Raw genomic sequence first — 16,199 nt, 5'->3', positions numbered from 1 at the left:
CCAGCCCCATGCTTTCCTGCTGCCTGGGGACCTCCTCAGTGCACCCAGGCCTGTCATGATGGGGAGTCGCTGGGGGAACATCTGGGGCACGTGTGTGTGCTAACCTTGAGTGGTTGGTCTGGGGCCTTTCTTGGGGTGTCTCTGTTGGTCCAGAAGATCAGCACATCCTGAAGGAAATGTGTAGTGCCTCTGGGTCAGAGCTGTGGCTCCATAGGTAAGCCAGCTGTATCATCCCAGCCTCCAGTACCCTGGTTTGGCTGCTGGCGGGACTTCCATGCCGCACCTGTGGTGCCGTGCAGTGAAGAAGCCCTGGAGCTCGGGCCCCTAAGCCACACCTGGCCCTTATCTTTAGTGGACAATGAGAGTATGGCCTTTGTCAAAATAAAAACGATAAACCCATTTCTGTGTAAGCAATAGGTATTTGTGCAAAACAAATACCTATTTGCTTGGCTTGCCTGGGTTTGGGAGAGAGAGGTAATTAGTAGAATATGAACGTTTAGAGGAATCTCTTTGCAGCTAAACAAAAGAAAAAAAGGCCTGAACATTTTCCAGAGTCTTCTGTAGGATCTCACAAATAGTACTTTCCTTCTGGGGGCTGGGGCTCATCCTCAAACCCCAGGATGCCTGCTTGGGCCCCTGGGACCCTCTGAGGTTTCTACCGGGCTCTCATTTTCCTTGGGGATTAGAAACTATTCCTGTTTCCCCAGCCACAGGCAGAAGCCTGCCCCATACCCTGTCCTGTAGAGTCCCCAGAGAGCCCTGACTGCTATCTTCTTACCCACCAAGAGCTACCTGAGCAGGAGTGACTGGGTCTATTCTGCAGATGGAGAAAATGATCTTTGCAAACACACTGTCACGTGGAGCCTGCATCATTCTGTCCAACGACAGAAGCCAAGAAGGCAAAAAGGAGAAAAGATCGTAAGTCAAGGAGAATGTTGTCTAGGGAAGGCCAGAGGAGGAGGAAAAACAAGACAAAAACAAAAACAAACAAACAACAACAACAAACAAAACAGCCTTGGTGTCTCCAAATTGCAGATGTTCACGTAAAAGTCTCTTTTATGATGTACTTCCGGAAATAGACTCTGCAGATAACACTGTGTTTATGGGGAAGACAGAGGTGGTGGCCACTCCGCGATGCTTCTGCAGGCAAGATGCCCAGCACTTGCTCAGGCACAGCCTGCTCCTGCTCAGTTCTGCCTGCTGCAGCCTCTGAGCCCACCCGGCCTCACCTACCCCACTGAGACTCCTCCTGCCATGCCTCTCCCTCCTCAGCAACCCCTCCTAACTACCCAAGTACTATGATGCTGATTTCCAAACTTTACTGCAAAGTACAACCACCCTGGGGCTCTAATGGACACTCTACTCAGAGATCCCAACCTAAGGGGCCTGGGAGGAGCCTGGGTATTGGGATTGTTTCCGGGTGTTTCTGGATGCCCCAAAGTTTCAGAATCACTGGCCTGTGAAACTTGTTAAAATACAGATTCCTCGGCCACGCATGCGGTTCACATCTGTAATCCCAGCAGTTTGGGAGTCTGAGGCGGGTGGATCACTTGAGGTCAAGGAGTTCGAGACCAGCCTGGCCAACATGGCAAAACCCTGTCTCCACTAAAAATACAAACATTAGCTGGATGTAGTGGCACATGCCTATAGTTCCAGCTGCTCGGGAGGCTGAGGCAGGAGAATTGCTTGAACCCAGGAGACAGAGGCTGTAGTCAGCAGAGATTGCACCACTGCACTCCAGCCTGGGTGATAGAGTGAAAAAAACCAGATTCCTAGATCCCTCTTTGAATATTCGCCTTAAGTTTCTCTAGGCTGAAGGCTGGAATCTGTAGTTTGACCAACAACCCTTGGGAATTTTTTACAGAAATAGGAACCACTGCCTTAGAACATTGGGCAGGAGTAGGAGAAAAGCGTGGAGATTTTAGACCATCTTCCTTTTTTAACATCTGACTTTTGTACAACCCACACCCATGTGCATTACCCACCGACACCGCTAAGCCACTTTCACACCGTAGTTCACACAGACCTGCAGAACATACCGCATTCTGTGATTCATCAGGGTGACACAACTGCTCTGTAAGCAGGTCTTGTGCAGTTAAGTGAAAATGATGTATTTTATCCTTGATATTTTAAAATGACTGAAAAATGGGAGAAAACCACAAGGAGTATCTCCTGATGATAAGACCCCTAAGTCCTTAACCCCGCTGGACAAACAGGGTTATCAGTAGACAGGTGAACAGTGATGAAGTGATCCCTTCAGTCATACTTATTGGACAAACTTAAGCTGATTAAAATTGGGAAGGAAAAAAAATAAAGCTCCGTAGGAAATGTTTCATACGTACTTTTGAGATAACATTTAAAGGTGAGTGGTAACTGATTATTATGGTGTATTTCAGCTCTTTGAAAGTGGACTTGGGAAGAGGTAAGTCTGTAATTTGACGTTTGCATATCAGTATTACTTCATTTTTACAAAAATGCTTAGCAATAGGCATAGGAGCAGAACGTGGGAGGCTAGCAGCGGTGGGATGGACTGCCCAGGATAACTGAAGCGTCCCATTTGATGAAGGAGATAGATCCCATTCTCTTCTAAGAGTGTGTGCAGGTTATCGGTGAACAGGGCGTGGAATTTGCAGAAAGGGCATGTCATCTGCAGTGAGGGGACCCCATTTGACAATCCCCCAACCTCCTGCCACTCCCAGCTTTGGGATCTGGAGCCGTGCTCACCTGCTCTGAGCTTGTTTCATCATTTGTAAAATGATGGTGATGTCAACATCCTCCAGCAGCCCTAATGAGCAGTTATTAGTGCCATCCCTAGTTCACAGATGAGGAAAGTGAGGCTCCAAGAGCTCAAGAATCTTGCTCAAGATCTCGCAGCTGGAAAGGGTCTATTGACCCAGAGTATCCCTGCACAACCCTTACTTGTAATCACTTTGCTGCACGGCTCCCTCATTCATTCATTCTTCCCTCCACCCGCCCATCACACACATGTACCAAGCGCCTATGATGTGCCTGCTGTTCAGATGAACAAGGCAGGGTCCTCACCCCCTGGGAAGATAGCAGTGGAATTGAGCCCAGGTTGCCAAGGGCCCCCAGAAGAGGAGTGAGGAGCCCTTGTGGGGATTCTCAGGGACGAGTTGCCCTTTCCCGCCTCCTGGGTGCCCGGCACTGCGCCTGGCACACACTGGGCAAGTGCTCCGTGAGCAGTGTGGACCGTCGGAGGCCTTGGCTTGCCCTGTTTCGGAGGCCGCACCTAGATACTCCACCAGGGGGCAGGGTTGAGGCAGGAATGGCCGGAGCCGGCCCCAGCTGGGCCCGGGGGCTTTCAGGACAGGGTTGTCCTGCTGGAAGCAGCTTCTGTTCACTGCTTTGCTGAAAAGAGAAGCCCTGGGGGCTGTGAGAGAATGCAGGCCTGGCCGGTGCCCATGCCTTCCCCACGCTTGTTTCAAAGCGCATCGGGTGCCTCTGCGACAGCCACAGGTAACAAACACCTCTTTTCCCAATACCTCCGGCACGTGCACCGCTAGGCACCTGTATCGCGGGCCCTGGTGGGGGCTCCCCTTCAAGTGGGGCCTGGGACAGTGGTCCTGGGTAGACCACCTTCTGTAAAAGCTCTTAGCTCCAAACCCGTGAAAGGTGCCTGAGCCAGGTACATCCCCTTCCTTCCCCCACCGCACTGCCCAGAATCTTCCAAAGGTGGTTTCCAGAAAGTTGTTGGCCAGGCTGCGTGTTATGTGATATAGAAGGTTTTTGAGATTTTCTACTAATTGGCTTTATAAACATGCAGGCGGAGGAAGTCAACTTTACATGATGAGGGTACAAGGGGCAAGAAGCCAGGTTTTTTTCCAGATAACGAGCCCTGGTCCACGTGTTCACTCATGCATTCACTCACTTGTCAATCTGTATATAAAGTATCTACTAAGTCCCACATGCAGTAGCCAGTGTCAGAGAAAAAGGCTCCGAGAACGTCCAGCCTCCAAGGAGACAGGAACGTAAAACAGGCAGCCACATTATAAAGGTCAAAAACTACAGCCCGAGGGCTATAGACGGTTCAAGACGTTTTTATAAGGGCCTGCCCACTATAGGATAACCCTGTTTGTCCAGGGAGGTGAAGAACTTAAGGGTCTTTTCATCGGGAGCTACTCCTTTTGGTTTTCTCCCATTTTCAGTCGTTTTAACAAAACATCAAGGGTAAAATACATCATTTTCATTTAACTGCACAAGAGCTGCTTACTGAGCAGGGGAAAGAATGCTGAATGTTCTCACAGTTTTAGAGTAGTGAGAAAACCACAACAAAAAACACTGAATACTATACACAAATTTAAGCCGTGCCCTTTGCTAGAGACATATTTAAACATTCACCCAAGTTGAGAGAATAATATAACGAACCCTACATACGCATTGGCAGCTTTGATAATTATCAACACTTAGTTGGTCTTGTTCCTTCCATTGTCCCCACACATGCATGGGTTTTTTGTTTTTTGTTTTTTTTTTGAGACTGAATCTCACTCAATCGTCTAGGCTGGAGTGCAGTGGTGTGATCTCGGCTCACTGCAACATCTGCCTCCAGAGTTCAAGTGATTCTTGTCCGTCAGCCTCCTGAGTAGCTGGGATTACAGGTGCCTGCCACCTGGCCTGGCTAATTTTTGTATTTCTTAGTAGAGATGGGGTTTCACCATGTTGGCCAAGCTGGTCTCAAACTCTTGACCTCAAGTAACCCACCCACCTCAGCCTCCCAAAGTGCTGGGATTACAGGCATGAGCCACCACACCCGGCCATATGCTTTTTTATTCTTGAAAATCTAGCGAATCCTAGACAGCTGGAGATTTTACCTGAAATTCTCCAGTGTGTCTCTAAATTGTGAGGAATTTTTAGGAAAAATGTAACCCCCATGCAATTATCACACCAATAAATTAGTTACAATTTTGTAACTTTCCCTACTTAATACCCAGTCCACATTCAAATTGCACTGTCCCAAATACTTTTTTTTTAACAGACGGTTTCTTTGAATCAAGATCATCTACATTTTAAGTAAGTAATTTAATCCTTGTGATTATCCTAGGAGGCAGGCTGCTTTTATTATTAGCTTCTTCATTTTTTAGGTGAGCAAACTGAGTCACAAAAAGGAAAAGGTCAGATAATTTTTCCAAAGCCACTAGCAAATGGCAGCGTTCAGATTTGAACCTCAGCTCTGGGACTCAAAGCATCCATTTCTTAAGGCTTCACACCTAAGGGCCACACTATAAGGTAACTCAGCATAGTCTAGGTAAGGGCTACGAGGGTGAGATGAAGAGGGGAAAGGGCATGGGGGTGGGAGTAGGAGCAGAGAGTGCTCCCTAGAGGAGTAGGCATTTGCACTGAATCCTAAAGGATGAGTGGAAATTGATGAGAGGGAAGGCAGAGAGGGCATTGAAGCTGGGGACGACATGAGCAGGGGTGTGCAGGTAGAAGCAATGTGGCATGACACAGGATGATTAGTGGGCCATGTTGCTAGGGCTCAGTGTTCAAGGACATGGAGATGGCAGCCAGGGGCCCAGGACAGAGGATGCGTGCTCCCTCCCCTGGGGAAGACAGTGGTCTTTCCTGAAGTCAGTTTCCTGATCATCAAAACAACCCCATGAGGTCAGCATTGATGGCCCCAATTTGACAGATGGGGAAACTGAAACCCAAAAAGGTTGAGACACAACAAGACAATGACACAGTCAGCTGTTTTGACTCCAGGTCCCATCCTCCTCCAGCGACCCCTAAGGCAGCTTGTTCTTGCCCACTCTCCAGTTCATTCGAATAACCAAATGTAACCGAGGGCCTTTCATGTCCCAGGCCTGGGCTTGGCAGTGGCTATGGGGTGACCACGGAGGGGGCCAGCCCTGGAGCCACAGCGAACACAGGCACAGGTGGAAGAATGAAGCTCTTTGCTATCATTGAGCTCAGGCTTGTTCCACCTACAAGGGCGGAGTGGGCATCTGCCCGATGGGTAGTGGGGATCGTCTTCCAGTCTCCTGAGCTCCTTCCCTGGAGGCGAGAGGCCCTGGGCTCCAGTCCCCATGCTGAAGCTGGTGGCCTTGGACAAGTCACTTTCTCTGTAACAAGAGCAGGCTGGGATGAAGGGATCACTGTGGGCCTCCCACATCTGACAATGGTTCGTGGATCAAGGAAATAAAGCAGGCGACAAAGTCTATCTGTCCTCCCTCCACCACCCAGAGTGCGACTCCATCTCCCTTCTCTCCTCCTGCACTGGATCCCTGGCTCAGATGGGGATAAACAGAACTGGCCTAAGGGACTGACACACAAGGACACGCCTAGGAGCTGGTCTGGGCAGCCTGCTTGGGGCACACGGTGGTGTTCTGAACCTTGGATGCCATGAAAGTGCATAAAACTCTCTGCGCCTCAGTTTTCTCCTCTTTAAAATGAGGCTGATGGGAGCTCCTGCCACACAGGGCTCTTGTGAGCATCAGATGAGACCTGTGGGAAGGGGCTCACTGTGGCCCTTGGCTCACACTAAGGGCCCCACAAGGGCTGGCTCTTTGATCATCTAAGAGCCAAAGTTTGCAAGCATCAGGACTTGGCCACTGGAGCACAGGGCCAGAAACAGCTGTCGAGGAAATCAACTGGCAGGCGTGCCTGTGTGTGCGTGTGTGTATGTGTATGTAGGGGACAGATTTAAATACAAATAGCATGGCTGGGAAGACAGGTGGCTGCAATCTCACTCCATGCAGTGCCTGCCAGCTCTGTTGTCCATGAGCTCCCAAAAGGACCGTGAGACAACGCTGTCTAACCTCAAAGCAGCTTGACATTCCCTGTCTAATTATGGCTCCTCCAAGCCCCTTCTCCACACACGCTCCACACCCAACCTCTTTCTGAGTCCTCTTTCTTAGTCCTAAGGTCTCTGTGACACGGGCATTTACATCCATTTTACGGATGAGAAACTGAGGCCCAGGAAATTTAAGGGCTTGGGGCTGGGATGTGGTGGAGCTGGCTCTTGACACAGGCTGTGTGCCGCCCGCCTCCTCTTCACCACCGCACTACCCTGCCTGGAGCACAGGCACGAGCAGAGGGGCGTTCTTCTTGTTTCCTTTTTCACATAAAGACTTTGAGGCTCAGAGATGCAGGCAGAGCCTACAGAGACCCCAGTCTTCTGACTCCTCATTCTGTCCTTGCTCCAGAACCAAGCCCGTAAGCTGCTGCTTGCCATTCAGTCCTCTTAGCAGTTGAGTCCAGGCCCTCCTGCCAGATTCCCTCCTTTTCCTCCCCAGCATGAAGCTTCCACTTAAAAAAAAAATCAGTGGTGTTCCCTCCTGGCCTCGCCCATATCCTAGACACCTATCCTCCCCAACCCACGCCAGGTCTGGTTCTCGCTTTAATTCATTTCATCAGGAAGTACACTGTGAGCACCTGCAATATGCAGGCATAGACAATGACAGAGCAACAGAGCAGGGAAGGTGTATGGGCAAGCCTATTAGAGGGCACAGCATGTGCAAAGGCCCTGGGGCCTGAGAGCACAGGTGGTCCGGGAGCGACAAAGGGCTTGGCTTTGCAGGAGGGTGGGGGGAGGAGGGAGGGTGGCTCAAACACAGGGCAAGGCCAGCAGAGAGTCCCAGCTGGGTGACGTGTTTCCTTCCATGTGGGCAAGAACAGGAACCCATGGGTGCCCACAGGAGGACGTCTGCAGCTCCATTTGGGGGAGGCTGCCAGTTCAGATGGCTTCAATTTCATGAATCAGAGAAGGATGGGGAAGGCATTTCAGAGCAAAGGAACAGCTCGGCCCTGTGCACAGAGGCGGAACTCAGGAGTATTTGACAGTGAGGCTCATGAAGTAGAAAAGAAGGTGAATGGGAGAGGAACCAAAGGAAGAGGCTGGGAAAACAGGCTTGTGTAGGAAGAGCAGGGAGAGGGCCTAATTGGGAAACCACTGAGATGTTGGGACCCCTTGGATGTCAAGGTGCTTATGTGATTTTCAGTTTTATGAGGATGCTGTGGGCCAGAAACACAGCTACACTTTGAGGATTGACAAAAGAGACGTGGGCTGAAAGGAGAATATTTTTGGACACTGTAAGAGGGACAAAGCACATCTAAATAGACACCTAGAGCAAGGGACATACATTTTGGGTGCCGACAACCCCTTTCTAGAGAAGCAGCAGCATGAACTCCCCTGCTGCTTGTTAAATGATGGATCTGCCTGATGAATGAATGAGTGGACTCTCGGAATATATGGCAGCTCCAGTTGGAAGCCAGCTTGGGGATCAAGTCCAATCTCCTCATCTTTCAAGATGAGAAAATGACACAGAGAAGGCAAGTGTCTTGCCTAAAGCCACACAGCAGGAGCTATTTCCCCCTGGTCTTCTAGCTCTCTAGGCAAGGAGTCTACTGTTCTGCTCTGAGGGCAGGGCTATGAGTCCCTGCTCTCTCAGGATATTCCCCTACTCTTAGAATTACCCGCCTCCATCCCCTCCCAGCCATGGGCAGGCTCAAAGCACACATGCCTTTCTCCACTCCCAGACTCAAAGCAGGATTCCTAGAGCTGCAGGGTGGACCCCTCCCTTCCTTTCCTTTGGGCCTGGGCTCTCATTTTCTCTCACCCCACCCCCTACCCCTAATCAGGACTTAGCAGATCCACACTCAAAGCCCCAAGCCTGAACTTGCCTCCAGATTGGAGACCCTGGGGTAGGCGGGCTCAGATTTTATCGCATCCCCTGGAATGCCCATCATTCACATTTGTGAGGCAGTCTCTTCTCCCTTGACTCTGTCTCTCTTCCTTCTTTCATAGAGAGGGGGAAGAGGAGGGGAGCTGACTGGTTAATGGAATGTCAGAGCTGGGGGAGAGACTAGAGTATTTCTCAGTCACTGGTGTTTGAAATCAAGTGTACATAAGAATCATCAGGGTGCTGGTTACTGTGCAGATGTGTGAGGGTGAGATCTTTCTAGGAATTCTGGTTCAGGGTTCCAGAGCGTGTTTTTCACCATCTCCCATGTTCTCCGAGCTTCCCCCTCTAAGTCCTAAACATACCCCTCTCTGCTAATATAAACATCTGTTCCACACTGGAACCATCCTCCAGTTTAAACACAGTGAGACCACTCAGCACCACACCTCTAGAAACTGGAAGTGGCTGGGCATATAGGTGGGTCTGTTGGGGTCCATGGAAAAAGGAAATAGGCTCAGAAACTCACAGTCGGCTTTGAGGGACCATGTCATCCTGACTCAGGTTAGTAAGATACACATCTCACCTACAGGCACCACCACCACCACCACCACCACCACCATCATCATCATATCATCATCATCATCATTTCTTTCTCCTACACAATAACCCAAAAGTGTTCACTGACCCTCTAAATGTGCCAGGTAAGCTGGCCAGGCTATGGAATCTGTGGGATCTTTAGAACACATGCCCAGCACTGAGCCAGGACAGCCCACCCATTAGCCTGCCCCTCCACCTGCCCCTCCTCCCAGCCATCTGGTGCTGAGCCTGAGGTCATTATAAGCCCCTGCTCATTGGATTGGGCCTTGCCTGCAGCTGGCGCATCCACTCAAGTTGGGATCCCCCTGCCCTGTTATTGGAACAATAGCATCCTTCCCTTGGGTGTTCTGGGGCCTTGTGGGCTTTGTCTCTGCTTCATTCCCGCTTCAACACCCCTAACAAGCCAATAGTACTAATATTAATATATTCCTTTATACAGAGATGATCCTGGCTCAGAAAAGCTGGGCTACTTGCCTGAGGGCACACAGCCCGTAGTTGGAGACACTGGGATTAGAACCCTTGGCATTTCTCCCTCCCCACCTGTTATCACAGCCTTAGGCACACTTGTGTCTTTCTAGGCCGACACTGTCTAGTAAAATACAATAAGAGCCATAGACGAAATTTTACATTTTCTAGTAGTGGTATTAAAAAGTAATAAGAAACAGATGAAGTTTAGTGGAATAATAGATTTTGTTTAACACAGTATATTCAAAATATTATCAAAATATGGTCAATATGGAGTTAATATAAAAATTATTAATGGGAATATTGTGCTCTTGCATTCATACCATGGCTCTGGAATCAATGGTGTATCTCATGCTTCTGGAACATCTCAGCTGGGACCAGCATGATTTCAAGTGCTGAGTGGCCTCCTGCCGCATGTGGCTACTGACTGGCTGGTCTAGATTACAGCAACACTGCTGCCTCATAGGTGTGTGCAAAAGGGCACTGTGCCCAGAGTAGAGTGGGCACATTCTTAGTGTGAACCCTTGCCATCATCCACATCACAGGGATGCGGGGCCCACCACAGCGTCCTTGAATGAGGAGAGAGCTGTGCTGAAGCCTTGCTTTGAAACCTCCACAGTGACCCTGCCTGGCTCACTTTGCCTCCTGGCTGTGGCTGGCCCCCTTCTCAGCCCCTCCCAGGAGCCCACCTGGACCACGGCTGCTTCACCATCCTTGCTCCCATATCAGAGCCCATCTCCCTTGGAGTTTGCCTCCCTGCTGCCCAGAGGATGGCTGAGATTCCTGGGAAGATCCCTGGGTTGCTGTTTATACAAAGCCAAGGGCAGCCTCCTGGCATGTGGGTGCTTTGCTGGCACAGGGCAGGAGCCTTTTCTAAAACCTGGGGGTGCGTGGTGGGGCTTGCTGTGGAGCCAGGAGTGCTGCCCAGCCCACAAGGTAGCGTTTTGTCTCTCAAGAAGCTGGCTGGGCAGAGGCCTGTTCCCGTGCCCACTCCTTCTCCAAATGCCATGCTGAGGGGGAAATGCCTTTCAGTGCCGTGCTCGTGCCAGCATCCAAGATAAGCTGTCGGCTGGAGGGGCCCTGAGCTGGCAGCAGGGGGTTCAGGGAGCCCAAAGAGGCTCTGGGTGGGGAGTTGGCGGTGTGGGGCCTGGATGGGGTTTGAAATCTTCACTCAGATTCCAACTCTAAACAGGAGGTGTGAAAAGACATATTGTTCACATTCTCTGTTTTCTAAAGGGGATATTTTGCCATATACTTGACCCACATTATTCTGTAGTTGCTTCTGGAAGCAGAGAATGAGTTTGTATCTCACACCCAAACACAAGGTTCACACACACACACCCCACACACGCAAACACACCACATACACACTCAACACACACACACCACACACACACCACAAAAACACACCACATATACACTCAACAGACACACACCACACACATACACACACCATACACACACCACAACACGCACCACACACCACACACACACATACACACTCAACACACACACACCACACACACACAAAAACACACACATATACACTCAACAGACACACACCACACACATACACACACCATACACACACCACAAACACGCACCACACACCACACACACACATACACACTCAACACACACACACCACACACACCACAAAAACACACCACATATACACTCAACAGACACACACCACACACATACACACACCATACACACACCACACACACGCACCACACACCACACACACCACATACACAAACACACCACATACACACTCAACACACACACCACAAACATGCACACACCATACACACACCACACACAAGCACCATGCACACCACACACACAAGCACACTACATACATACTCAATACACACCACACACATACACACCATGCATACACACACATATACCACACACCACACGCACACAACACACACAGAACAAATACACACTCAACACACACACCACACACATACACAGACACCACACACACACCACACACACAAGCACCACACACACAAACACACCATATACACACAGGACACACACCACACACATACACAAAAACACACCACATACACACTCAACACACACACCACACACCACACACTCACACACACCACACACACCACACACATACCACACACACCACACATACACATACCACACACAACAAACATCACACACACACACCACACATCCCCCCCACACACCCCAGGCACATACCCCACAAACACACCACACACACACCACACACACACACACACACACCACACACATCCCCACACACACCACACACACCACACCACACACACCACACCCCCCACCACACACGCACACACCCCACACACATACCACACACACTACACAAACCCACACACACACCCCACACACACCCCACACACCCCACACACCCCTCCATACCACCACCCACACACACACCACATACACACCACACACACCCTCCACACACACCACACCCCCACCACACAGACCACACACACCCCACACACATACCACACACACACCACACACACCACACACAAACCCACACACACACCCCCACACACCACACACACCCCACACACACACCCCCACACTACCACCCCCACACACACACCACACAGGCACACACACATACACACACACCACACACACACACCCACACACACCACACACAACCCCCATACACACCATACGCATACCCCCACACACCCTCTCACAAACACACCCCCCACACACACACACAGTGCAGCTGTGCACATCCCACATGCGCTGATACGGGAGGGAAGATGTGGGTTTTACCTGTAGACCTATACATAGACCACCACAGGCCTAATGCTTGCCCAGGAATTTATCACTCAGCATTCGTTTGCTGAATTACACGCTTCTGAGAGGTTTTCCTCAGTCACGTTTTCACGTTCAGCAGCAGGGAGCTTGGTGTGATGAGACGGTTAGTCCCGATTAACAAATGAGGAAAGTGAGGTATGAGGTGGCAAAGGGACTTACTGAGGCCGACACGGCCAGTGGCAGAGCCTGATTCCAGCCCCTCTACTCTGGCTGATGTTGCCCCTGTCACCTGCCCTGCTGGCCAGTAAACTCTGTCGGGGCAGGGGCTACATGCTCCTGGTTTCTGCACTTGGACCAGGGAGGCAGGAGGCTACATTACCAAGAGCTGGACCAAGGTTCAAATGTCAGCTCCCCTGATTACCAGCTGTGTGACCTTTGACAAATTACTTAACCTCTCCGAGTCTCAGTTTTCATGTCTGTTAAGGGGGATAATTGCACTTGCTAAATAATATGGTTATGGGAATTGTAGAATGTGCCTAATAAATGTTTGTTGGGTGAACTGAGGTAGGTCTTACACATGTGCGGGCTCAGTGCTTGCTAATGCACATAAACGGAGGCCCTTTCTCCTAGCACATGGTGGACATGCTCAATAAATGCAGAAGAGAAGAATAAAGAGATGAAAACATAAGTCATATCTGCAATACACCTTTAGCACCGACCAAATTCCCAAATACTCTCGGCTGTTCCTGAGATCACTGCAGTGCCTTCCTTCTCGGCTGATCTCCTCCTGGGCTGCCATCTTCCCCCTTCCACTGCAGAACCTTTACAGAGCGCTTTCATATCTCCCAGAGAAGTTCCCCTCGTAACTCTACTTCTTCAAAGTTTTCTTGGCAATTCTCACGTGCATATTCTTATATATGAACATTTACAACCATTTTTTTTTGCATTAAGATCTCACTGGGACCCTGGTTGGACATGTGCTCCCTTTGCATATTAATTTGGGAGGATGGCCATGTATGGAATTTGGCTATGAAACAAGGCTGGTTCCCGAGTGGAGTCCAGCTCGTTTCTATCAGTCTCACAGCCCACACAGTGGGCGGGGCTTTCAGGACATCCTGAGAACTCCAGTGCCATGCACACCTTGGTCCCAGAAGCATCTAAATCATGAAACAAGCATGCGGGGGTGGGTGGTCTGGGTTCCTCAGGCAGGGGCTGCCTAGAAGAGAGGTACCCTGTGCTGGTCCCGGGAGCCTTCCCTCCAACCTGCTCCCTGGGTCCCTCCACAGGCTCTGCTCCTTTGCTGGTCTCCTCTGGCTGAGTCCTCAGCTCTGTCCTTCACTCCGCCTCAGCACCGGCTGTTCTGGGAGCTGACTGGGGCTCCAGCGTACTTGGACTCATGCTCAAACCTCCCGCCTCCTCTGCCCACTCAGACTTTGGCTTCTCTCAAACGCTCACCTTTTCTCCATCCACTCCCTGCCCTCCTAGACATGGCAACCTGCAAAGCTGTACCCAAATAAAGGCGCAGCCATACCCAGAGCCGAAATAAAGACTGACTTAGCTCCTTCTGGGCACTCCTGTAGGACATGGTCAGCTTCCCCTAAGTAGGAATGGTTAGAAACTGCCATCAGAAGATCTAAGTTTGGGCCCTGGCCACTTACTAATGAGGAGCTCCTGGGCAAGTCCTTTACTTGCTCCCACGTTCCATTTCTTTCATTTGTGAAATGGAGCTGGTAACTTTCTGGTAAGATGGTTCTGAACCAACTACAGGCAGGCGTGATGCCAGGCGTGAGGATTTAACCATAGATGAGACAGACCCACTCCCCGCCATCATTACACACACCGAGGCATTGGGAGGAATTCCCATTTCCCAGCTTTCAGTTTGCTGTCGGCTCTCGGCCTCAGTTCTGGCTGAAGCAGACCCAGAGTCTGATTCTGGCAAGTGGCTTAACCCCGACACTGCGTTTCCTCATCTGTGAAGGGGGCTTCTTAATCCCCAAGGAAGCCATCAGTGTCATTTGGGGATAAACACCCTTTTGCCATCACCCCTCTGTCTCTAGGCTGTTCTGCCAGGAGCAGGTCCTGCCCTGGGCTGTGGAATCTGGGGCTCAGAAGCTGCCAGGTACCCACCTCCTGCCCTCCCTGCACTGCCTGCCTCTGCCTTTCCCTCACCGTGCCTTGCCCTAGCAGGCTGGCTCTACATGGTCACATGTGTGACTCCCCTGGCTTTTGGAGGTGCAGACCTTTGTCCCTTCCCCTTGGTGTACCCTGGGGTGCAGGTGGAAGAGAGAGAGACTCTGGGGTGCCCACATCACCCCCACCCTGGAACAGCAGGCTTCATAGGCAGGACCCAAGTATGGACACTCTGCAGACTGCAGAGGGCTGTGCAGACCGGAGGTGACAGCAGTTGGGGTTAGACATTACCCTGAGCACTGTTTGCTCGATAAGGAGCTTTTGTTGAAAGCTGGCATTTTTCTTTCCATTTTTTTTTTTTTTTTTTTGCTTTTTCCATCTCCCATCCTCGTAGCATCTCCAATGCTTGGAGTCTTGGAGTTTTGAAACTCAGAGACTCTAGAAGTCTTCTAACAACTTCCTCGCTTTACACTGCTCCGGGAGGGTGAGTGACCCACCCAAGGCCACACAGCCAGGTTAGGCAAAGACGGGTCTGGAGGCCGGGCCCCTGACTCCCGGTTCTGCTGAGGGCCCTGTTCTTTCTGCACTGTTTCAGGTGGGGAGAGAGGGCAGGCTGGACCTGTGCAGTTTGTTTCCCCAAGTGTCGCACCGTCCTCCTCACCCTGCCAGCTTTAGCCAACCTGGGCAGCTGACTCTTCACCCTGGGCTCTGCCCTTGCCCTGTAAGTGGCCACCTTCCAGCTCCAAACCTTCCCGGCCCTTTTCATCCTGCCCACCAGCCCCCATACAGCAGGACCCACTAGGGAAGGGAGCTGGGTCTCCCTCTGAGCCCCTCCAGGCAGGACTCACCGTGGCCAGGACGCTGCTGGCGGCTGCTGCTGTCACTGCTGCCAGCGTCCAGGGCAGGAACCACCTCATGCCTGGACGTCAGTGGCACAGGCATCCACCGAGCAGCCCAGAGGATCCGACCACCTCTCCGGGGAGCTGGGCCCAGACTGGCCGGCCCATCAGGAGCACCAGATATGCCTCTTCCGCAGCCCTTGGGGGGTTTTATTAAAGCAAGATCTGACGTCAGGGTGAAGGACAAACCCTGCATTTTCCTCCGAAAAAACTTTTCCTGCCTCTCTCTCTCTTTTTTTTTTTCTTTCTTCCCTCTGTCCCCACCTCCAGCCTGAGCTTGGCCAGCCTCCCCAGCTCTGACAGTTCTTAAAGGGAAAGTTACAAGGCTATGACTTCACACTAGGGCGTGAAATTCTCACAGAGGAGCTGGGGTCATCCTGCCTAGATCTTTCACTACAGTAGGGAGCGGGGAGTGCGGGAGGGTGCAGGATGGCGGAGGAGATACTGTTACCCCAGGCAGGCGGGTGTGTGGGCTTTGAGAGGGCTCCCAGTGGGAAATCAACTCCCTGTCATTTCTTCAGGCTGCTCCTACTTCTGGTTTTCTTTTTCCTTTTCTTTTTCTTTTTTTCTTTCTTTCTTTTTTTTTTTTTTGAGACAGAGTCTTGCTCTGTCGGCCAGGCTGGAGTGCGGTGGCGCGATCTCTGCTCACTGCAACCTCTGTCTCCCAGGTTCAAGC

The 16,199-nt window shown here is 51.0% G+C and overlaps 1 protein-coding gene across 4 annotated transcripts in view; it reads right to left on the bottom strand.

Annotated features, from left to right (window-relative positions):
• The window catches only part of CCN4 (cellular communication network factor 4), a 41,277-nt gene extending 25,630 nt beyond the window's left edge, over positions 1–15,647 (bottom strand). For all 4 annotated transcript variants that reach the window (XM_030795001.1, XM_003256222.4, XM_003256223.4 and 1 more), the window contains exon 1: positions 15,473–15,647. In XM_030795001.1, coding sequence (XP_030650861.1) covers positions 15,473–15,541 — 69 coding nt within the window. In that variant the 5' untranslated portion in view covers positions 15,542–15,647. The remainder of the gene's footprint in view (positions 1–15,472) is intronic.
• Positions 15,648–16,199: the final 552 nt, after the last annotated feature.

This window comes from Nomascus leucogenys, chromosome 16 (assembly GCF_006542625.1).
Source record: "Nomascus leucogenys isolate Asia chromosome 16, Asia_NLE_v1, whole genome shotgun sequence".
Classification (NCBI taxonomy): domain Eukaryota; kingdom Metazoa; phylum Chordata; class Mammalia; order Primates; family Hylobatidae; genus Nomascus; species Nomascus leucogenys.
This window is presented reverse-complemented; position numbering and strand designations above follow the sequence as displayed.